This window comes from Diabrotica virgifera, chromosome 4 (assembly GCF_917563875.1).
Source record: "Diabrotica virgifera virgifera chromosome 4, PGI_DIABVI_V3a".
Classification (NCBI taxonomy): domain Eukaryota; kingdom Metazoa; phylum Arthropoda; class Insecta; order Coleoptera; family Chrysomelidae; genus Diabrotica; species Diabrotica virgifera.
The window spans coordinates 182,310,272-182,335,236 of NC_065446.1; the positions used below are offsets into that span (position 1 = coordinate 182,310,272).

Below are 24,965 nucleotides of genomic sequence, written 5' to 3' on the forward strand. Positions count from 1 at the left end.
GGGGGCGACGTTACAGACTATACTAATAAGTAGTTGAAACGGTCAAAACAAAGAAACGCACACTCATCAAAAATGCACTTGAGATTCTCGTATAATCAACATTTACTGAATCGATCCATGAAGAGTCAACTCCAACTAGTAAAAGTTGATTTAAATTTTTAAAATCAACTTTTACTGCTCGTTTCAGTTGGAGTTGACTCCAACTAGTTGGAGTCAACTCTAACTGAGAATCAACTTGAACTGTAACATATACATTGTAAATCCCAAATCATGATTTAAAAAGTTTATACATTGTAAATCATAATTTGGGAGTACTCCTTATAACATTCAACGTGTCTTGGTTTGTTTATTTCTAGTGTATCTTTATTGTGATGCCAGTATAGTGCAGAACAATAACTAACGAACCGAATTTTAGAAGCTGCTAAAGAATTCCAACAGAGACATTGAATTTTTAACCCTTACCACTGACATGCGATATCCCATATCGCGCCGAAATATATTTTGTTGTAAAACCTGTTTTATAAAAGATTCCGAGAACACCATCTGTGTCCCTCAAGTAGTGTGTAGTTGTACCTGCCCTTAACTGCTGCAGTTTGGGTATGGTTTAGTCTTTGAGCTACTTTGACTTAAAGTTGTCTTGCGGTATCACGTACCGCATATTACTGTTTACGTTTCTATAGTTAAAAGAAATTCAGTGTATTATTTCGCTGTCATTGAGGCAGAAAGTTCATGCAGGTTATACTACTTTAAACTGCTTTCGACATTATTTTACTACCCTTTAGTTACCAATTCTCAAGTTTTTTATTGTAATTCAGTTTATACAGGATTTTGTAAGAATTTTCACAATTTTTTTATGATTAACTATTTATATGGGAAATAAGCCACAATTAAATTGAAAAAAATAATTTTATTAACGTTTCGACGATATATCTATTTTATAAATAGAGAATTTGATAGATCTCAAATATGTCAACACGAATGGGGTAATGAACATAGAGTTCACTGGAGAGATTCAAGTATAGTCCTAAAAGAATCAGATAGTAAAAAGAGAAAAATTAAAGAAGCGGCTCTAATTATGCTAAATGAAACCAATTGTGTCGCAAATTCCTCGGTAGAATGCAGTAGGATGTGGTTACTCATACTAAAAGAGGAAGTCAATAGAAAGAAAAACCACGATTAGTAAGTCAACAACATATCGAGTTAGTACATATTTTATATTTTAGTATTAGTTATTGTATATCTATGTATTACTAATATTATTTATAATTTAAACATATTAAAGTCACAATTTGGTATTAGTTTCTTGAGTGTAAATTAAATGTAAGACCAAATACTTACGATGACGGGATAGTATCACGAGGTTTTTTCCTGGTTTTCCCTCGTGATTTACTATGGAATCTTTTTAAAGACAGATCACAGGCTATGATTTTTTTGTAACGGATATTCTTGAGTTTGGGTTGATTTCATGTAATCGAATGAACTATCTTTCAGTAAAGTCGTCCCAGGAACGCAACTCATAAATATTAGCAATATCATTTTAAAGTCTTCTACTTTAAAATGTATAATATAGTATGTCTGAATTGCCAATATAAATGAGTCAGATTAAATAAAGTATTAGAAGAATACTTTACTTAGCAACAACATTTTTGTTAAATTTAGTAGTATTTTGTATTTTGACAACGACATCCGATTTGGGCGTCAAAACGTTAATAAAATTATTTTATTCAATTTAGTTGTGGGTTATTTCCCATATAAATAGTTAATCATAAAAATGTCACAAGGAAATATCTTCAGAACAACATTTTTTTATATTAGGCAGTATTTTATTCTGCAGCAATGTGAAGAATCATTCCGTAGTTGATGTAACAAACAAATACAGTGATAAAGGCCAAATTTCAATTGAGAACAAAGGATAATAATTACAACCGGATGAGATACCGCATGTCAGCGATACATGATAATCCGTCAGCCCTCAATTCGTCTTCGGGCAGATACTAGAAGAGAATCATACCCTTTGGCCTATTTCATAATTTACGATTTCGGTCCTCACGACAAACGGTCGTAACGACAGTTTGTCGTACATTCCATTAGTCGAATACAGCAATGTACGGAGCCTTTCACACAGGACGACCAGGACTAACTGTCGTGCCGTTGCTCTTCGGCTGTCGTCCAATGTTACTGCAATGGACGACGGTCGTGTCGTGCCGTGCTATCAGTGAACCACGGGCATAAATCAGTGCTTCCATACTCAACGACAGTTAGTCGTGTAGTCGTGAATCCAGTGGCACGTACCTACATAATGGCAGACAATACAGATGGGGAATTTTTACCTACATAGAAACAATACATAGGTAAGCATCTGGTTGGTATTATGTTATTGTGAGGACAAAAATTTCAGTATTAAAAATGTTTATGACTTTCTCAAAGTACCGAGGAATATACCTATTATAAAATGCATTATTATCAAAGCACCCTATTATAAAAATTAAATCATAAATGTTTCATCGGGAATATCTAAAATTTCTTGTTAATATTTTAAATATTATTTTATACCACAGTTTAATGTCCAGTGACATAAACGTAGATAAACAGGGTGTCCCGAAAAGATTGGTCATAAATTATACCACAGATTCTGGGGATAAAAATAGGTTGATTGAACCTAACTTACCTATATACAATAGTGCACACAAAAAAAGTTACAGCCCTTTGAAGTTACAAAATTAAAATCGATTTTTTTCATATATCGAAAACTCTTAAAGATTTTTTATTGAAAATGGACACGTGGTATTCTTAGGGAAGCCACATCTTAAAAAAAAATTAAAATGAAATTTGTGTATCCCATTTGTTTTATGGAGGTTTTGTTCCCTTAAACCCACCCCCCCCAAACTTTTGTGTACGTTCCAATATTAAAATATTATTGTGGCACCATTAGTTAAACACAATGTTTTTAAAACTTTTTTGACTCCTAGTACTTTTTCGATAAGCTAGTGTTTATCGAGATATTTTGAATATTTTTCGAATCTACCACATATTTGTATATGGTTAAGTACGATTGTAGACACCAGAATAATCTGAAAATATATTTATAATTTACACTTTTAGGTGTATTTTGAAAAAGAAGCCACATCTCGATAAAAGGTGACATAAAAAAAGACTAAGAGGCAAAATAATTTTTAAAAACACTGTGTTTAACTAATGGTACCACAATAATAGTTTAATTGGAACGTACACATACATTTGGGGGGTTTAAAGGAACAAAACCCCCATAAAATTTGTATGTAAATATATTAAAAAAGAAGCTGCATCTCGATAAAAACTGGCTTATCGAAAAAATACTGAGAGTCAAAAAAGTTTTATAAACGTTGTGTTTAACTAATGGTACCACAATAATTAATTAATTGGAACGTACACAAAAGTTTGGGGGGTTTAAAAGAACCAAACTCCCATAAAATTTTTATGGGGTGGACAAATTTCACTATAATTTTGTTTTAATATGTTCCTGCCACAGGAATGATACATGTGCATTTTTAGTGAAAAATCTCTAATAGTTTTCGATATATTGAAAAAAATCAATTTTCATTTTGTAACTTCAAAGGGCTGGAACTTTTTTTATGATCACATTTGTACAAAGGTAAGTTAGGTTCAATCGAACTATTTTTGACCCCAGAATGTGTGGTATAATTTATGACCAATCTTTTCGGGACACCCTGTATATCCGTGTTTTATTAATGATTATTTAAATATGTATAGATATTAATATAATCGGTATATTAAATAATCTAAAATCAGTTTTTTTAGACCGATCTTTTAAATATTGAAAGATAAAAATTGAGCCCTATAATAATAATTATTGTTCACTAATTGAATTGTATTGATTAACAAAATAGGTATACAGTGCTAGTCAAAAGTCCGTACCCCCCCTCGTATCTTTTGAACGGTTATACTTATAATAGTGAAATTTGGAGGGAGGAAATAAACGGACGTAGGCTTCTTAACTAGTCATGACAGGTGACGTAATAGTGACAGATGACTTTACAGCGCCTCTGTGACAGAAATTTTTAAATGGTACCTTATGGCAAGTAATACCTCGTTTGAAAGATATTCAAAATACCTATTCAGTCATACTAATTTTTTTGGATATAAATTAATTTTGATTTTGGTGAATAAATGAAATAAATATAAAATTGTAGTTTCGGATTTAATTAATAAAAATTCAAATGTCCGCCTATGGTTTTTTTGTCAAAAAAGTTCACGTTTTTCAGTTCTCTAATAGTTTTTACGTCAACGTTAACCCTTTTGACAAATAATCATAGGCGGAGGTTTGAATTTTTATTAATTAAATGCGAAACTACAATTTTATATTATTTCATTTATTCATCAAAATTAGCTTAAACTCAAACAAAATTAGTATGACTGAATAGGCATTTTCAATACCTTTTAAACGAGGTACCACTTGCCATAAGGTCTCATTTAAAATTATCTGTCATGGTGGCGCTGCAACGTCATCTGTCACTATTACGTCACCTGTCATGACTAGTTAAGACGCCTACATCCGTTTATTTCCTCCCTCCAAATTTCACTATTATAAGTGTAACCATTCAAAAGATACGAGGGGGGGTACGGACTTTTGACTAGCACTGTATATATCTTTTTATACAACATATTGCTACTGAACTGGGACAACAAAAATGGGACAGCGATCCTTAAAGCAAGCATTTAATTTAATAAGCTGGGATTACCAAAGATGATCAGGGCGAACAGAAACAAAATTTATGTAATTTAGTGTTTTGTATTTTGATAACTTGTATGAAGAAAAATTTGGAAGTACACCGCAAGAAAGGCTGAGAGAAATAAATGACATGGGGGAAAATTAAGAGAGATTTCAAGAGAAGAACTGGTAGAAGCGATACGAAAATTAAAGGTAGGTAAAGCTCCAGAGGAGGATGAAATTAATTGCACCAAAAATGATCAAATACTTAAGAGAGAAAGGGAAAGACTGGCTGTGGACAATATGCAAAGATGTATGGAAGGAGAAAAGGATCCCAAAAGATTGGGAAAACAATTTAATACTACCAATATATAAGAAGACCGAGGAAACTCTTTGTCACTGACATGGGGAAATAATAAAAAAATTATTTTGGTCATTTCTTAAATCTCCAAAAAGTGTATGATATAAAACTACTTCTTCTTTTCTTCCATTGATTGGATGCACCCAATGTAGGCGATTACGTCTCTGTCTTTTTTTACGGCGATAAATTAACCATAAAGCAAAAATTTTTCCCGATTCATTCTACGCTTTGTGCTCTCTACGACAATAAGATGAATACTGTCGTAAAGTGTGAAAGTCCGATGAGCACGACAAACGGTCGTACGACCGTTTGTCGTGATGACCAAAATCGTAAAGTATGAAAGAGGCGTTTACACTCTTATTAATAAACACTTACTAACGCCCGACTAACTTTAGTCCCCGGACTAAGTCAATACCCCTATTAATAAACAGCGACTAACGATGGACTAAGCTGAACCCTCTCTAGTCTCGGACTAAAATTTAATCCGAGGTAATAGCAGGTTTAAACCGAGACTAACTTGACGTTTTGTATTCGTAACCTTACAACAAACTTGCTTAATACATTATTTGCTTTTGCTTTATTTTATATAATAATATTATTATATTATTATTGATAATGGGGAGAGATTATTTTATTAATCATTTAAGATTAATAGACGAATTAAATAAGGTTGTAAATCAGCGGAACGATATTCCTCTTTTGAGTCACATTCAAGTATACAACATTAGCAAAAATTCTTTAGTTTAGAGGAGTTAGAAGGTAAATTTAAAGTCAAATACAGATTTTCAAAAGATACAGCAGTTAATATGAAATATAAAACAACAATACAATAATATAAAATATAAAACACCAGGTAGCACCTTCTCAGAACGAAGTCCAACAAAAATTACCTAGAATATTTTCAGAAATGGCACCGAACAGCTGTTCGGTTTAGAGGAAAGAGAGGTTAAATTCTCTACATTTCTCTTCTTTTTTGCAAAATTCTCTCCACTTTTCTTCTTTTTCGCAAGGGATGCCAACATAAATTTGTTGAAACTAGGACTAAGGAAGGTTTAGTTAGTCCGAGCTTAGTCGGTGTTTATTAATGACAATGACTGCGTTCACCAGATGCAAACACATTCACAAATGTTTGCGCTTTGATTCTAAACTTGTTGACAGCGAACTGAACGGATGGTTGTTTAGGTTAAAATTTGACATTTTGCTTGCTTGGTTTGAACGTAACCTAAAATAAATTTTCTCAATAAATACGTTTTTGAATTTATTTTTTTTATTAAAGGAAAAAAGAAAATTTATTTAATAGATAATAACGTAGCAGAATGTCTTCAGTAGCCTTTATTTTATATATAAAACCCTTATCAATATATTTTACAATATATACAATTTAAATTCCCGCCATATTTCAACACGTTTGCAAAGTTCAACTTAAATATGTTATGTTTGCAAAAATGGCGACCGCTTTCCAAACATGTTTGACGTTAGCAAGTCGTTCAGAACCATAAAGCGCAAACTGATTGCCAACGTTTGCATCTGGTGAACGCGCCCAATCTTAAAATGAAGTTAATACTCGCTTAATCTCGGACTAACTAGTCCGAGACTAACGTTGGACTAAACAATTTTTATTAAGAACGCAGTTAATGTCTACCCATGATAATTACGGTACTTTAATGACACCACCCAACTGGTCCCCGAGCAAGAGATTGTAATTTCTGGGAAAACCAATTTGATAAATTTAAATTTATTTTCATTTTTTTTCATTTTTGAGAGGATGTGCGATTCACTACTGTAAAGATAACCAAGCTAACCAATAATGGATATGTATTTTAGTTTTCTTTGAACACTCACCTAGTGTCCCCTGACGACAACTTGATATTAGTCGAAAGGCGTCGCGTCGGGCATCTGTGGGGTTCGAATCAAACTGAAATGTTTGTTATACCATATAGTCTAGGCGCCAAATAGAGGTCACCGTGTCCTTTTCAATTCTGATGGACAAACTCAACGGTTTCTTATGGATTTTTGGCTGATGATTAGGAATTTAGAGGGTGAATTTCGATCCGAGTGGTCAAAAAATTGTTATAAACAATTTAATTGTTTATAAATTGTTTATAAGGCTCTGGCTCATAAACTAAAAGAGATAAAAAATAATGTTTTAAATAAAATTTTTTCGTTAATAAAAAACGAAGAAAAAACTTGGAATAAATCCTTTGTAAAAGGTATAAAATTTATTAAAATCCCTAAAGGGCTACATCAAAACAAAACGTTTTCGATTTTATTACAAAATCATCATCAGTGTAAGACAGTCTGGATGCTAGCTGAGCCACCAAAGAAATATAGGGATAATAACCCTTCAAATATAAAATGTATGCTTTACAGATGCATATTTACTTAAAATGCCTTGTGATGGGCAAATGGCAACAGGAATAATGCCCTAAGGTAAGGTATTTAAATTCCCAACATGTGGGATGCAAAAAATTGAGTTGTTTACATTTCGATGACTGACTTTATGGCAACTGAACTAGTCAGACTGTATTCTAAGTTAATATTCTTAGCCCCATTCATTGCCATTTGCCCATCACAAGGCATTTTAAGTAAATATGCATCTGTAAAGCATAAATTTGATATTTGAAGGGTTATTACCCCTATATTTCTTTGGTGGCTCAGCTAGCATCCAGACTGTCTTACACTGATGATGATTTTGTAATAAAATCGAAAACGTTTTGTTCTGATGTAGCGCTTTAGGGATTTTAATAAATTTTATACCTTTTACAAAGGATTTATTCCAATTTTTGTGATTGATGGTATACAGCCAACTACAGGAAATATTTTCTTTCCTTGTGGATTTTGAAGAAAAAAACGTTCACTAAACTTAAATCCAACAATTAGAACTCAAGATATTGTAAAATTAGTGCACAATGCAAATTTCAAATTGCAAAATAAGTATTTTTCGAAGCTTTATCGCTCGTAACTAGGCTTCTACGCATGCAAATGAGACTTATAGGGTCTCATTTTAAAGTTTGATGAATATTCTTCCAAACAAAGTTCGTTAAATTACTTTGTCTTGATTTGTTTTGAGGTTATATCCGTTTGAAGTAAAAATTTTCTTAAAAAAATTGTACATTAAATTGTTTATATGGGTTTCAAGCAAATCTGAGCTATGAACATTTATACTTTAATTAACAATAATGATAGAAGAACTCAAAAGGAACATTTTGAGCTTAAGAAAATATTCGTATGTTTACTTTTGGCCAAGATATCGATATTTTAATAGCGCGCTCTGAGGCGCGAGATTGGCTCACCGCGTAAAAGTTCACGTGGTAACTTCTCGATGTAAATTATAATTTCTATGTATATATACGTTATCTTCATTTTTCACTTTTGAAGATCCTAATAAAATTTTATCATATAATTCTTATAATTAAATCATCATACTGTACCTCATATCACCTTTCACTCTATTTACTTTGTCTCCTATTTTTTGTACTAAATGAGAAAAAAAACATTAAAAATCATTATTTCAGAAATATAACTAAAAAGTAAGTTGATATTATTTATTAATACTATTTTTACAAACATCTTTCATGCATCTGCATGGATATATACAGAGAATCTCAGCTTTTTTACATCTGCATAAGTTCTTAGAGAAATTTATACAGTCACATGGTGGTACTCAGTCTGTTCTTGTAGGCAGTAAAACTAAAACTTTCTGGCTTTCTGGGGCTTCAGAGTCTAATTATCTATATGATATCCATATAATGTGTATCTAGTTCTTTTGCAACATCATCAAGACACGTCAATTGTGTGTATGCCGCCACAACATAAATGCTCGTTTTATATGCAATCATGATGCTGTAAAAGAACTCGATCCATTTTTATATGGATATCGCATATTGACTCATTTTCATGCGTAGAAGCCGAATTACGATCGATAAAGCGTCTAAAAATACTTACATACTTGACTGTGAGCCGAATTTGCGCCTCATAGTGCACAATTAAAATATCGATATCTTGACCAAAAATAAACTTACGAATATTTTAAAAAGCTCAACATGTTCCTTTTAAATTTTTTTCTATCATTATTGTTAATTAAAGTATAAATGTTTATAGCTCAAATTTACTTGAAACCGTTATAAACGAATTAATGTACAATTTTTTGAAGAAAATTATAAATTCAAACGGGTATAACTTTAAAACAAATGAAGATAAAGTACTTTAACAAACTTTGTTTGAAAGCGTATTAACGAAGCTTTAAAATCAGACCATCTGAGACTAATTTTCAAGCGCAGAAGCTGATTTAAGATCGATAACGCTTCGAAAAATACTTATTTTGCAATTTGCAATTTGCATTGTGCACTAATTTTACAATATCTTCAGTTATAACTGTTGGATTTAAGTTTAGTAAACGTTTTTTTTCTTCGTTTTTTATTAGCGAACAAATTTTATTTGAAACATTATTTTTTATCTCTTTTAGTTTATGAGCCAGAGCCTTATAAATAATTTATAAACAATTATATTGTTTATAACAATTTTTTGACCACGCGGATCGAAATCCACCCTCGAAATTCCTAATTAGCAGCCAAAAATCCATAAGAAACCGTTGAGTTTTCCATCAGAATTGAAAAGGACACGGTGACCCCTCTGGCATCTAGACTAGTACTCTGTATTATGGCGCGTCCGCATTGGTAAATTTTTCGTGCGTACCAGCTGTTCGTCGCAAATATTTGCGGGCTCGAAGTAAATTGTGGTAGTGTGGACGTGTTCGTCGCATAAAACGAACGCAAGAATTTTCGACGCACACAACGCACACGATCCATCGGTTGTCAGTATCCGAGCGAAATCAAATGATTTGCGTCGCATTCGTTTTTCAGTGTGGACGCCGTTCTTGGTAAAGGGAGTGCATTTAGATTTACACTTCGGAAAAAATCAAACAAGATAAAACTTTCTGTAATTTCATTAAGAAATGTTTAATAAACAACATATCAAAAAGTTCTACTCGAGAAGTGGGTGCTTCATTTTTTATTAAACAAATGAACAGCGAAGTTAGATGTGTTTTTAAATAACTCCGAAAATATAATTTTTAGAAAAAAACTGACTTGACCATTGAAAAATTCAGAAAATTTTACAAAAAAAACCTAATATAAAGATTTTTCTAAAATTAAATCTCTAGCTTCTGTAATTTTTTATTTATAACGCTAAAGTCACCCTTCTCACACACATTGGCGCACTGTAAACTAGCGTTGGAAGAAGTGCACGGTTGAGGTTTTTTTAATGTAATTCTTTAACTAATGGATTAAAAGAAATTTTACAAATTGTACATGAATGAAGATGAAATAATCTATCTTATGGTTGTAATAAAAAGAAATAAAATGTATGGACATAAGTACGATGTGGGCGGAAATTGAGCCTTACATGAATTTTGTTTAAAAATGATTTAAAAATGTGTAACTAATACAAGTTTGCTTATAAAACTCTCAAATTTGCACAACTTACCTTTCAATAATCTTACTAAACGACGTTTTGTTCAAAAAAAATCTCAAAAATTTAATTCAAATAATACAATGTCTCAAAAAATGTAATTTTTGAAAACTTCGTAGTTTTACAGAATTCCCACCAATTTAAGACAGTATTACTCAAGTTTGAATAAATCTAATACAATTTTTTTGATATTTTTTTAAAGCTTAGAATGTAATCTTAAAAAAACACTGAATTATTTTAGTTTAAAAATGAAATAAACAATTTCTTTTTGAGAAAACTAAGAAAGATAACAAAAATGTAATACAAGAACTGAAAATTACCAGCTGAAAAAATGTATATACAGAGTGATCAAAACTTTTTTCTGTAAAACTTATCTAAAATACATTTAATAATAAGCTTCAACAATAATAAATGTTCAACAAAAAAAAATTTTTTTAGCTCTTATACAGTATGTCTGCGTAAGTTCGTACCTATTGATAACTTTTTAAATATCAGTTTTACGAAAAAAACTTATTCTTTATAAAATACTCTGAATCGTATATAACATAAGATGCAACCATCAAATATCAAATTTTGTTAATTTTGTACGAGGTATGTCAACAAATATGAATTTCACTCAAGAGTAAAGTACCTTTATATTTCACAATATCGAAAATTTTTATAAAGAAAAGTTGTTTGGAATTAAAAACTATGTTCCAATATGAAATTATATCCTTCTAATCGAAAATTTGTCTTTTTTTTTAATATTGTTTCAAATTAATTATACCCAACATCATTAAATTTTCACTTATTATTTATAACTGTTTGATTATTAATTTTATGAAGAAAGTTATTCGTCATAAATAGCTGTGCATGGTCTAACACTTAATATGCAAATATAAAATATTATATTTTATCAATATTATACGAGGTATGTACAAAAATTATATTTCGCGCAATAAATATGTACCTTTATAGTTCACAATATTTCGATTAGAAGTGTAATTGCATATTGACACATCGTTTTTAATTCTGAACAACTTTCCATAATAACAATTTTCAGTATTATGAAAACTATAGGTATTTTACTCATAACTGAAATTTGTTTGATTAGATTCTACTTCTTTTTCATTTAAATATCCGCCATTTTGAAATTTAAATTTTAATCTTTAATTCAGATTCAGCAACCTGTTAAAAATAAAGACAATAAATGTTTTAGAAAAATGTTCTTTTTTATGTTCTTTTTAGAAAATCCGCATTTTGGATCCGCCATTTTATAGTTTATAATGTTAACATTTAAGTTAGGTTTATCAAAGCTCTCAAAAATAAATATATGTAGAAATAAATACATTTTGTAAAGAAATTATTATTTTACAACTATTTTTTAAGTTATCCGCCATTTTGGATCTGCCATTTTATAATTTAAATTATCAAAATTTGATTCAGGTTCAGCAACCTCTCAAAAATATCCACATATATGTAAACAAACACGTTTTATAAAAAAAATTCGGATTTTACAACTACTTTTTAAGGATTTTTAGGAAAAAATCCGCCATTTTGAATCCGACATTTTGAATTTGCAAATTGTAATGTCAGATTCGGGTTCAGCATAATCAAAACTAAAATAAAAACATTTTTTATCAAAATAAAATGTTTAATTCACCCATATTCTTAACATTATTTATACAAAACAATTGTTATTGTTTAAACAATTAATAAACAATTAGCGGCGAAATTTGTGAGTAGAACTGTTTACTTTAACATATTTATAAACTAACAAAAAAAGTTTTAGAAAAATATAACCTTGTTTGATTTTTTCCGAAACATTGTATCTTTTCGTTCTAATTGCACTCCCCTAACAGTGTGTTTTTGTTTGTTTGTTTACAACATCGATTGAGTTATTCATGTGGGCTTATTATAGACGAGGGTATTTAGCACAAAATAAATAGATTTTTAAATACAGCACCTAGAGACTTGCAGTTTTTTGCATTATGTTTAGGATGACGTCAGGAAAAAAGTCTAATATTCAAAAATGGGTGGAAATCCATAACTGCACTGTAATGTGTATAACATGCATCCAAAATTGCATAAATATAAAAATAAAAGTCAAAATCAGTATACTGAGGAACAAAATTTATTATTTGGGGGGTTTTTGGGGTCACTGAATACGAATACGTGATCAGAACTGACCCCCGGATCACCTGGTGAACAAGATCACGGCAAGAAAAGTCATCTTCTGGAGTTTCGATGGTTTCCGACATTAAATCGATGCAAATGGATTATTCACGGGTCTTAGGGGTCGCTAAATACGAATAGTTAATAGTTAAACACGAATATGCCATCAGAACAGACCTCTGGATCACCTGGTGCCCAAGGTCATTGCAAGGGACGTCATCTTCTGGGCCTTCGGTATTAAATTGGTGCAAACGGATTATTCGGGGGGTTTTTGGGGTCCCAAACACGAATATGCCATCAGAATAGACCACCGGATTACCTGGTGCCCAAGGTCACTGCAAGAGACGTCATCTTCTGAAGTTTTAAGGGATTTCGGCATTAAATTGATGGAAACGGATTACTCGGGCGTTTCTAAAGTCATTAAACAAGAACATGCGATCAAAACAGACAATCGTAGCACATGGTGCCCGCGAGGGCGTCAGTGACGTCACTGCAAGGGGCGTCATCCTCTGGGCAAGGTTTTTCGGTACTATATTGACGCAAGCCCATTACTTATAGATTTTTGAGGTAGCGGAATACGAATATGCCATCAGAACAGAGCACCGGATTACCTGGTGCCCAAGGTCATTGCAAGGGACGTCATCTTCTGCACTTTCGAGGGCTTTCGGTATTAAATTGGTGCAAACGGATTACTCGGGGGGTTTTGAGGTCGCCAAACACGAGTATGCCATTAGAATAGACCACTGGATTACCTGGTGCCCAAGGTCACTGCAAGGGACGTCATCTTCTGGACTTTCGAGGGCTGTCGGTATTAAATTGGTGCAAACGGATTACTCGGGGGGTTTTGGGGTCGCCAAACACGAATATGCAATCAGAATAGACCACCGGATTACCTGCTGCCCAAGGTCACTCCAAGGGACGTCATCTTCTAGAGTTTAGAGTGCTTTCGGTATTAAATTGGTGCAAACGGATTACTTACGGAATTTTGGGGTCTCTAAATACGAATATGCGGTCAGAATTGAAGTCCGGAATACCTGGTGCCCAGGGTCACTATTAGTGCACGTCATCTTTTGGGGTTTTGAGGGTTTTCGGCATTTAATTGATGCCAATGGATTATTGGAGGGTTTTTGAGGTCTCTAAACACGAATCTGGCATCAGACACGACCCACTCTGCACCTGGAGTCCAAGGTAACTGCAGTGGACATCTTTTTCTAGAGTTTTAAGGGATTTCTCTACTAAATTGATAAAAACGAATTACTCGGGGGTTTTTGAGGTCGATAATCACGAATATACCATCAGAACAGACCACGAGATCACCTGGTGCCCAAGGTCACTGCAAGGGACGGCACCGTCTGGAGTGTCGAGGGCATACGGTATTAAATTGACGCAAACGGATTACTTACGGGTTTTTGGGGTCGCTAAACACGAATATGCCGTCAGAATTGAATTCCGGAGTACCTGGTGCCCAGAACCGCTACTAAGGCACGTTATCTTCTGGAGTTTTGAGTGTCTTCGTCATTAAATTGATGTAAATGTATCACTCAAGGGCTTAAAGTCGCTAAACATGAATACGCAATCAGAACCGAGCTCCAGAACACCTGGTGACTAAGATCACAGCAAGGGGCGTCTTTTTCTGGAGTTACGAACATATTTGGCATTTAAATAATACAAATGGATTACTGGAAGGTTTTTGAGGTCACCAAATACGAATATGTCATCAGAACCGACCCCTGGTGCACCCTGTTACAAGGGTCACTACAAGGGGCGTCATCTTCTGGAATTTTGAGTGTCTTAATACTACATTAATGCAAATGGCTTACTCATAGATTTTTGGGTTTGCTGAATACGAATACTACATCACAACAGACACCGGTGTACCAGGTGCCAATGGCACGCCTTATCTGGAATTTATAGAGTTTTGGTACTAAATTGATGCAAACGGATTACTCTTATGTTTTTGGAGTTGCTGAATACGAATATGACTTAGATGAAAGAATTTGGGGTATCTAGTGACCACGAGGGATAAAAATAAAATATAGTAAATCGATTTTGAAATAAATGAAGGAAATATGCTGTTAGATATAAATTGAGTTTATATTTATAAACAATTAAAAAATTGTATAGCACAACGTAGTTATTTTAATAAACGGTCTAAGCAAAATAGCAAAAAAAAGTTACCAATTTGAATGATTTCTTTGAACAGCAACTCAGAAAACCTCCGAATACCCGGTGTGTACCAATTTAGTGTCAGAATGCCTCAAAATTCTAAAACGTGATGTGCATAGCAGCCACTCTGGCCACTAGGAACGCAGGGGGTCGGTTCTCATTTCATATTCGTGTTCAGAAAACCCAAAAACCTATAAGCAATTTGTTTGCATCAAAATTCTCGAAATTCTATAAGATAATATGCTTTAGCCACCAGGTGATCTGGTGTCTGTTCTGATGGTGTATTCGTATTCAGCAACCCCAAAAACCCGTGAGTAATTCGTTTGTATTAATTTAGTATCGTAAACTCTCGAAAATCCAGAAGATAACGTGCCTTAGGCTTAGGTGCTTCGATGTCTCTTCTGATGGCGTATTTGTGTATAGCAATCCCAAGAACCCGTTAGTAACCCGTTTGCATCAACTTAGTACCAAAAACTCTCGAACCTTCAGAAGATAACCTGACCTAGGCGCCAGGCCCCTGGTGTCTGTTCTGTTGGTGCATTCGTGTTTAACAACTCCAAAAACCCATGAGTAATCCGTTTGCATCAATTTAATTCCGACACCCCCGAAACTCCAGAAGATGAGCCGCCTTAGACACCAGGTGCTCCGTGGGTCAGATCTGATGGCGTATTCGTGTTCAGCCATTCCAAAAACACTCCAGTAATCCATTTGCAAAAATTTAATGCCGAAAACCCTCGAAACTCCAGAAGACGACGTCCCTTGCAGTGACCATGGTCACCAGGTGCTCTGTGGGTCTGCTCTAATGGTATATTCGTGTTTGGCGACCTCAAAAACCCCCCGAGTAATCCATTTGTATCTATTTGTATACCGAAAACCGTCGAAACTCCAGAAGATGACGTGCCATAGTAGCGATCCTGGGCAACAAGTGCTCCGTAATTAAATTATGATGAGATATTCGTGATTAGCGATCTCAAAAACCGGTATGTGATTCGTTTGCATCAATCTGATACCGAAAGCCCTCGATAGTTTAGAAAATGACGTCCCTTACAGTGGCCTTAGGCACCAGGTGATCCTAAGGTCTGTATTGATGGCATCTTCGGGTTTAACCACCTGAAAAACCCCAGAGTAGTTCAATTACATCAATTTAGTGCCGAAATCCCTCGAAACTCCAGATGATGACGTGCCTTTGTAGCGACCATGGGCACCAGGTAATCCGGAGGTCAATTCTGATGGCATATTCGTGTTTAGCGACCCCAAAAACCCGTAAGTAATCCGTTTGCATCAATTTAATACCGAAAGCACTCGAAATTCCAGAAGATGACGTCCCTTGCAGTGTTCTTGGGCACCAGGTAATCCGGTGGTCTATTCTGATGGCATATTCGTGTTTAGCGACCTCAAAAATCCGCAAGTAATCCCTTTGCATCAATTTGATACCGGAAGCCCTCGAAAGTTCAGAAGATGACGTCTCTTGAAGTGACCTTGGGCACCAGGTGATCCAGAGGTCTATTATGATGACATATTCGTGTTTATCTCCTCAAAAATCCCCCGAATCCATTAACACCAATTTAGTGCCGAAATCCCTCGAAACTCCAGATGATGACGTATCTTGCCGTGACCTTGGGCACTAGTTGATCCGGGGGTCAGTTTTGATGGCGTAATCGTATTAAGTGACCCCAAAATCCCCCAAATAATAAATTTTGTTCCTTAGTTTACTGATTTTGACTTTATTTTTATATTTATGTAATTATTGGATTCATTTTATGCACTTTACAGTGCAGGTATGCATTTCCACCTATTTTTAAATGGTAGAATTTTTCCTGACGTCATTCTAAACATAATGCAAAAAACTGTAAGTCACTAGGTGCTGTATTTAAAAATTTATTTATTCGGGTGTTTTTAGTGCTAAATGCCCTGGTCTATTAATCATGAGTAACGATTTAATAATGAAAAGAAAAAGTGTGCAGTATTTATGTGCGGCTTACCTATAGAGTAGAGGTTCGATCACAAAAAAGGAAAATAAAAAGATACGGCTATACCGGATCAAATATTTACATCAACAAAGAACTTTGGAAGATAGTTCCCCGATACTAAATAGGTAGATGTGTTTTCGGTTGATGAAAGCACCGGTTATTTCAAGAACTAGCTAAGAATGTCTCCGCAAAAAAAATTTGTTGAATAAAATTGGACGTAACATTCAAAAATAGGATACAAACTTAAGAAAAGCTATCTCTGCCAAGGAAAGGTTGGTTATCACTTTACGCTTCCTGGTAACCGGTGATTCCTACCCCAGTCTGCAATATCTGTTCAAGGTATCCAAACAGAAAATATCAGAAATAATTCCAGAAGTAGCTATGCAGTGCTTTAAGACGAATCCTCAGAATTCTTCGATTCTCTAGGTCTGTCCTTGTCACTAAGAAAAGCAATGCTTTTGAATGTATACCATTCTGATTTGTACACTTCCTTAGCCCAATACAAATAAAGAATCATTAATAAGAATCCTCTTAAACTTAAGATAATATACATGAAATATTTCAGCCTACAGGTAAGAGCCTAATAAATTTAATATTTTTTTGTTTTCCTTGTACACCCTCAACATCAAAAACTCTTCCAATTTCTTCCTAAGAATCACCTGTTTTATTTTTGTTATAATGAAATTTATTCTTTGGATCCCATAGATTAGGATGCTTACTATATTCCTGGATTAATAGTAAAACATCTTCCCTGGATAAATCCTTAATAATATTTTATATCCGTCTACTTATTTAAACCGAAAACCAATTCTATGATTTACTCCACACAACCTGAGCAGGTACGCACAACGAACGATAAATAAATTTTCGCTGGTAGACCACCGCGTCCTCACTGATAAAAATTTGCGACGCAAATTCTTGCGACGAAAATTCTTGCGACGAACCATTAGTTCAAAACGCACGAAAAATTTACCAATGCGGACGCGCCATTAGAGTAAAAAATTATAAGTTCCTTATAGGTAATCAGCGACGCATAATTGGAATAATTTCCTAGCGGCCCCGTTTGGTACTGTGTGTGTACCTCGGTTAACAGATTACTTGATTCTTTGTCGAAATTATTTTCACTCATGAAATGTAATTGTCTATTTTTCATATATATTATAATATACAGTGCGCTGGAATAAGTGTCCTCCCTATTAACATTTATTTTAGCACATAATAAAGCAAAACGCTCTAACAGGTCGATTTTTAAAATAATCATAGTATATTATAGCATCAATGTTTCGAACTCTACGCGATCCCTTTTCAGGTAACAGGCATAACTTTGATTTTTTTAAATGGGAAAGTACATCATGTGACACCTCATTTAATGGTTATTTATGATATAAGTGTTAAAAGTACAATTTTAGGGCACGCATGTGAAAGTTTTGCAGAATGAGCGAAGCGAATTTAAGTGTCTTAAAAATGTACCTTTTAACACGTATATCATACAATATTTTTTCTACAAAACAAACGTCTTATATATTACCAACAATTATAATTTATTCACTCTCAATTACAGGACAATACCTACAAAAACTTTTACTTGAACTTGACTGACATTCCATTTTTATATTTATCTTGACATTACATCAAAACTGCAATAACTCCAATAACACAGTTTAAATTAAATTTTAAAAACCTTTTAAACCACCTTTTCCAAATTGAGCAAGTTGTACTATTAATATTAATGTTAATAAATGAAATATAAATATTTTGTCATTTCACAATTTTTTAATTCACTTTTAACTGCAGTGCCTTAAAAATTTTAAAGCACTAGTGCTTTATAGTATTATTATTAGTATATAATAAAGTAGCATTTTTAATGCTCCTATGGAGTGCTAAAAATTGTATTTTTAACACGGTTGTAGAAAAAAGCTTTTAAAATACTGATTACAAAAATGTATAATATTCTAATCCTTTTTGACAGCATGGGCTCAAAATTTTGGTCAAATTATTTTAAAATAAATTAATTCTTTTCGAATCCTGAGAAAATTAATAAGCAAAGTCAGGCAAATATGCAGGCTGAAAAGTAAGATATAAGCGCATAAATATGCATATTATTTCTGTCAAATATGCATGCATATGCATTTATTTATGTCAAATATGAATATATATGCATATATTATTTGTGTCAAATATGCATGTATATGCATTTATTTAAACAAAATGTGCACTTCATAAACCGTTTAAATATAATAACTTTATAAAATATTAGTTGTAAGCTTGATATTATAAAATAAAATAAAACTGTTAAGCAATTATTTTAACTAGATAAATATATATATATATATATATATATATATATAAATAAAATAGATGAAATAGAGAATGTGGAAAAATCCCCTTACGAACAATTCACACATCCACCATTTCGGGCTGGGAAAAATTTTTTGAATAGAATCAAAGATCCAAACACCAGTTCTTAGAAATGTGTTTCGCCCTCTTCAACCTCTCTGGGCTCGTCGGTAAAGACAAGAGGCTGAATATCTTTAGACACATTCTAATCAAAAAACAACATTCGAGACCTAGACATAGAAGGTGCGTAAGTCTACGGCAAATCCGACAATGACAGTCTCAAGTTTTAATTCCCTAATTACTTAAAGTAAGTAAAATATATGTTTAAAAACATAAGATGTAGATCTTTGAAACACACTCAGTGAACCAAAGATCCAAGGTTATTGGTTTAACGACCACTCGTACGAAATCAAATAGATGAAATAGAGAATGTGGAAAAATCCCCTTACGAACAATTCACACATCCACCATTTCGGGCTGGGAAAAATTTTTTGAATAGAATCAAAGATCCAAACACCAGTTCTTAGAAATGTGTTTCGCCCTCTTCAACCTCTCTGGGCTCGTCTAAATATGTTTTTAAACATATATTTTACTTACTTTAAGTAATTAGGGAATTAAAACTTGAGACTGTCATTGTCGGATTTGCCGTAGACTTACGCACCTTCTATGTCTAGGTCTCGAATGTTGTTTTTTGATTAGAATGTGTCTAAAGATATTCAGCCTCTTGTCTTTACCGACGAGCCCAGAGAGGTTGAAGAGGGCGAAACACATTTCTAAGAACTGGTGTTTGGATCTTTGATTCTATTCAAAAAATTTTTCCCAGCCCGAAATGGTGGATGTGTGAATTGTTCGTAAGGGGATTTTTCCACATTCTCTATTTCATCTATTTGATTTCGTACGAGTGGTCGTTAAACCAATAACCTTGGATCTTTGGTTCACTGAGTGTGTTTCAAAGATCTACATCTTATATATATATATATATATATATATATATATATATATATATATATATATATATATATATAAGATTATTTATTTAAAAAACAATATGTGAAGATAAGTTTTTAAAAAATTTTCTAACAAAAAGTTATGTCGCCTATCTTTATACTTACATATTTGTTTGTATGTATATAGAAAAGCTCCGTTCTACATCCACCGAAGTTATAGCAGCGTATTAAAAATTATTTAAAACTTCAGCCTCTCCATTTAGTGTTTCATCAAACACAATACAAACAGTATTTTTATCAATGAGTGAAATAAATTTTTTTTAAATGTCTTTGCCAATTTGGCCCCAACAATTTTGCGAGATAGTTTAATTTTTTTATTGGTTTAACTGCTTCAATTAAAGATAACCTTGTATCCTGCAGCTAAAGGATGCAACTTGGCACAAAATCATAGTTTGATTTTATCTATGAAAATTGTTGTGGTACTATTTTATTTTTCAGCAATTTTTTTGGAAGTGTTTGGAAGGATCGTCAGCTAATTCCATTATTACTGGCTTTCCTTACTTAAAGGGGAACTTTCTTACTGCGGAAATTAACTTCCCTATTAACAATAGATTTTGGTGGAAGGGGAAGATTCGGCAAATGTCCTTCTTACAACTGAGTCTTATGGGTGCCTTAAGAAATATTTTTTTTATATTTGAAATTAAATTATTAACAAGAAGGAATTGAATTCTAATTTCCACTTCGACCCTACTTAAACCATGTGCTAGGAAAGTTGTATGTACTAAACGTAGATAAAAAAAAATTCTAATTGTTTTCCACTTTAACCATCTAAGGGACAGCATCTGAAAGAAAAAGCAAACATTTTTCGTTGGGAACAACTAAAGGAAGAAAAAATAAGCTAAACTCTCTTGCAAAAAGCTTGAAACAGTGCGTTGGTTTTATCCAACTGCTTCGAAGCAATTAAATGAGATTTACATTTTTACAAATTACAAATGCTTATTTTTAAGAGATTCAATTCATAAATGCGCGATGTAACGTCCAAAATAGTCAATTGTTTCTTCCACACATACATAAAAATAATTATCTCCTTATATCTAATTTTATTTTATTCAGTACAGTTCAGCAGAATATACAGAATCGACCTGGTTTCTTCTTAAGCTTCTTTCGTTTGGCATATTCCATTTGCAATATTTTATTCCAAGAAACATGAGCAATTCGTTTTGAAAACCCATTATATGCACCGTATTTTTAAATATACCACTATAAGATACAAAATTCAAAAGATAATACAAAAACATGCAAATGCATATGAATATGCACTCTTGGATATTTGCCTGACTCTGATAATAAGTATTTTTGAAAAATTTAAACGCTGAATGAAAGACTACATTATTACACAGGGCTGAAAATCCATTAGAATAACAAAAGAATTTCTTTAGAATGAACTATTTTAAATTAAAAATCACTCTAAATTTTCTCTTTTTTTTTTACCCCAGTAACTTATTAAAATAAACATTATAGAATTTCTCCGGGACTTTCGACCCTCGATAATACTGTAGTCTTTCATTCTGCGTTTAATTTTTTCAAAAATACTTATTAGCTTACTCAGAATTCCAAAAAAAATTATTGCACTTAAAAAGCCTCATAACGGAAATTTTGCGCTTACGCTCTTAAAAAGTCTTAAATTATTATACATTTTTGTAATCAGCATTTCAAAAGCTTTTAAATGAGGTATCACATGATGTACTTTCCTATTTAAAAAAATCAACGTTATAACTGTCACCTGAAGAGAGGTTGCATAAAGTTCGAAACATTGACGCTATAATATGCTATGATTATTTTAAAAATCGACCTGTCCAAACGTTTTGTACTTATATAGTAAAATATATAAGTTAATAGGGAGAGGTAACACTTATTCCAGTGCACTGTATATTATTTCAATATAATTTAATTTTAACAAATTTAAATCTTTTATTGTTTTAGTGCAATGTTGTTACATGGCATGTGTCAGCGGACTTTCAGCTTTACGTTATAAACTTATTCTTACTGTACATTAAACTCAAATATAAGTTTAATGATATTAAATTTTTTGCCACTGTATTGATATTTTCAATGTTTTTACATGGCATGGTCTTACAAATTTTCGATGCTGATCCTATTTATCCACCAGTTCCCAGGTAAATTACATTTTTAATGAAGTGATTTGTATTTTTTTTAATATTCTAAATTACGTGCGCACCAATAGAATTTATACACTCGAATTGGCCGGTCCAGAAGGCATGACGTAACTGCGAAAAGCAAATTTCTTCAGGAGAGCAGAAAAACGATTTTTAAATATTTAAAATAGGGATTAAATGAAGAACAATCATCCAAGAACATCGGTATGGCATTTCTTCTTACAACGATGGTTTTTATTTTCATCCCTATTAGTTCGAATTTCATTATTTTAATTTATTCATCCCATTTTCAACCCTTTCTACAGTTGCGGCATTCTTCATCTTAAAATTTTTGAATTTAAAAATAATGATGCAGAGTAATCGTCCAGAAGAATCGGTATAAGAGTAATGACTTTTATTTTCATCCCTATTGATTCGAATTTATTCTTCTTCTTCTTCTTTTTCCTTCTTATATATAGGCTTTAAAGCCTGTTTCTTCTTCAATATTATTAGCCTCCTCAATTGTTTAAGTTATCGCACCATCTTTTTCTTGGTCTGCCAATACTTCTTCGTCCATTTGGTGACTTATCTCGTGCTATTTGTACTATCCTATTCTCTTCCATTCTACTAATGTGTTCGTTCCACTCCTGTTTCCGTTTTGTCACCCATTCATTTATGTCTTCTACATTGCATGATGTTTCGTATTGCTTCGTATGTTTTCGCTTCTCTCCTTATCCAACAGACTTTTCCCTAATATTCGTCGGAGTATTTTCATCTCTGTTGTTTCTAGTAGTCGTTTCGTTTTAGATGTGTTAGGTCTTGTCTCCGCCAATTGCTGCTTTATAGATTCTTGCTTGTGTGTCTTGTCTTAGGTGTTTGTTTTTCCAGATTGTGTCATTATAGTACGGTGTAACTAGACCCAAACCCAGACATCCAAAGTGAAAGTTATCCTCCAACACCAAATTGTTCTATATGGTCCACGTTCAGAAAAAAGTCACACCATTTTGAGCTTCGGTTTTGGGGAAGGGGAGGGGGAGAAATCGGTAAATTCGTAGTTTTTTAGGTTTTTCGTAAATATTTCTAAATCTATGCGGTTTAGCATGAACAACCTTGTATACAAAAATGTTCTACCTTAAATTTGAAATCAAAAAGGCCTATGCATAATCCTTCTAAAATGAACGGTTCCAAAGTTACGGAGGTAGTATAGTATAATTGGTCCAAAAAAGGGCCTAACCCAAATATGCGAAATAAAAGTTTTCCTCCAACACCAAATTGTTCTACATGGTCTACATATTGTTCAGTAAAAGTTACACCATTTTGAGCGTCCGGTTTGGGGGGGGGGGAGATTATGTATGTAACTTTTTTATTTCAAATTTAATGTAGAACATTCTTGTATACACGGTTGTCATGCTAAACCGCATAGTTTTAGAAATATTAACGAAAACGTAAAAAACTACGAATATACCGATTTATTCCCCCTCTCCTCCCCAAACCCGGCGCTCAAAATGGTGTTACTTTTTTGTGAACATTATGTGCACCAAATAGATCAATTTGGTGTTGGAGGATAACTTTCACTTTGGATGTCTGGGTTATGCTATCTTTTGGATCATTATATTTAAGAGATCCCGCCGCTTAACTTGCTTTTAAGCTTTGTTGTCGTACTTCCTCTTCAACATCTTCGTAACTGGTTATATCTATTCCCAGATATCTAAACTCGTATTTCAATATCTTAGTTTAATCTCCCGATTCTCAACCCTTTCTACAGTTATGTCATTCTTCATCCTTAAATTTTTAAATATTTAAAATAGTGACTAAATTAAAAGTAATCGTACAGAAGAATCGGTATGACAGTAATGGCTTTTATTTTCATCCCTATTGTTTCGAATTTCATTATTTTAATTTAATCCGCCCATTTTCAACCCTTTCTACAGTTGCGTCAATTTTCATCTTAAAATTTTTCTGTACGAAAAAACCATTTTTAAATATTTAGTATTTAGTTCTTACAACGATGGCCTTTATTTTCATTACTATTCGTTCGAATTTCATTATCTTGATTTAATTCTCCCATTTTCAACCCTATCCACTAGGATGGGTCGAAAAAATATAATGTTTCATTTTTTAATCGCTATACCGCGGAAAACTTGCCGTTGGGGTACATAAGTAAAATGCAAAGTAGAATAAAGTTACATTTTGAACCTCGCGCTAGCGTATCATACTTAAAATTTAGTTTTTTTTTCAGAATTCAAGACATTTCTCTATTATTTTTACAATCTTTAGCCAATAATATTTGAACGTGCTATAGTGAAAACTCTTTAGTTAATAGTTTAAAAAATAGGAAATAAATTTGCAACAGAAAATATCTTTTAATTTGCGGTAGCGCAAAATACTCAAAACTTGGTAAAATTTACATATTAGCACCTTAAAAGAAGGTGTGGTCTTGTACCTATGTTGTGTTGGGTGTTAATAGCACAATCCATTTTTTGTTCTTTTACTTAACGCTCCATTTAATTGGAATAGAATTACTATAGTGTGGTTGAAGTTATAAAGGATATAAATAAAACAACTTATAATTTTAATAATATGTTTAATTTAAACAAAAAAGAAACCAAATTGTAGCCAAACAATGTCAATAAATTAAATGAAATTTTGACTTTAGAACGCGTCTTTTACTCACTATTTCTAAGTGGGTACGTTGAA

General features: G+C 32.8%; 1 protein-coding gene across 4 annotated transcripts in view; it reads left to right on the plus strand.

The window, feature by feature from the left end:
- LOC126884024 (O-acyltransferase like protein-like) overlaps window positions 1-24,965 on the plus strand; it is a 190,726-nt gene that overhangs the window by 98,593 nt on the left and 67,168 nt on the right. For all 4 annotated transcript variants that reach the window (XM_050649807.1, XM_050649808.1, XM_050649810.1 and 1 more), the window contains one exon: window positions 22,096-22,289. In XM_050649807.1, the coding sequence (XP_050505764.1) occupies window positions 22,096-22,289 (194 nt within the window). The remainder of the gene's footprint in view (window positions 1-22,095; window positions 22,290-24,965) is intronic.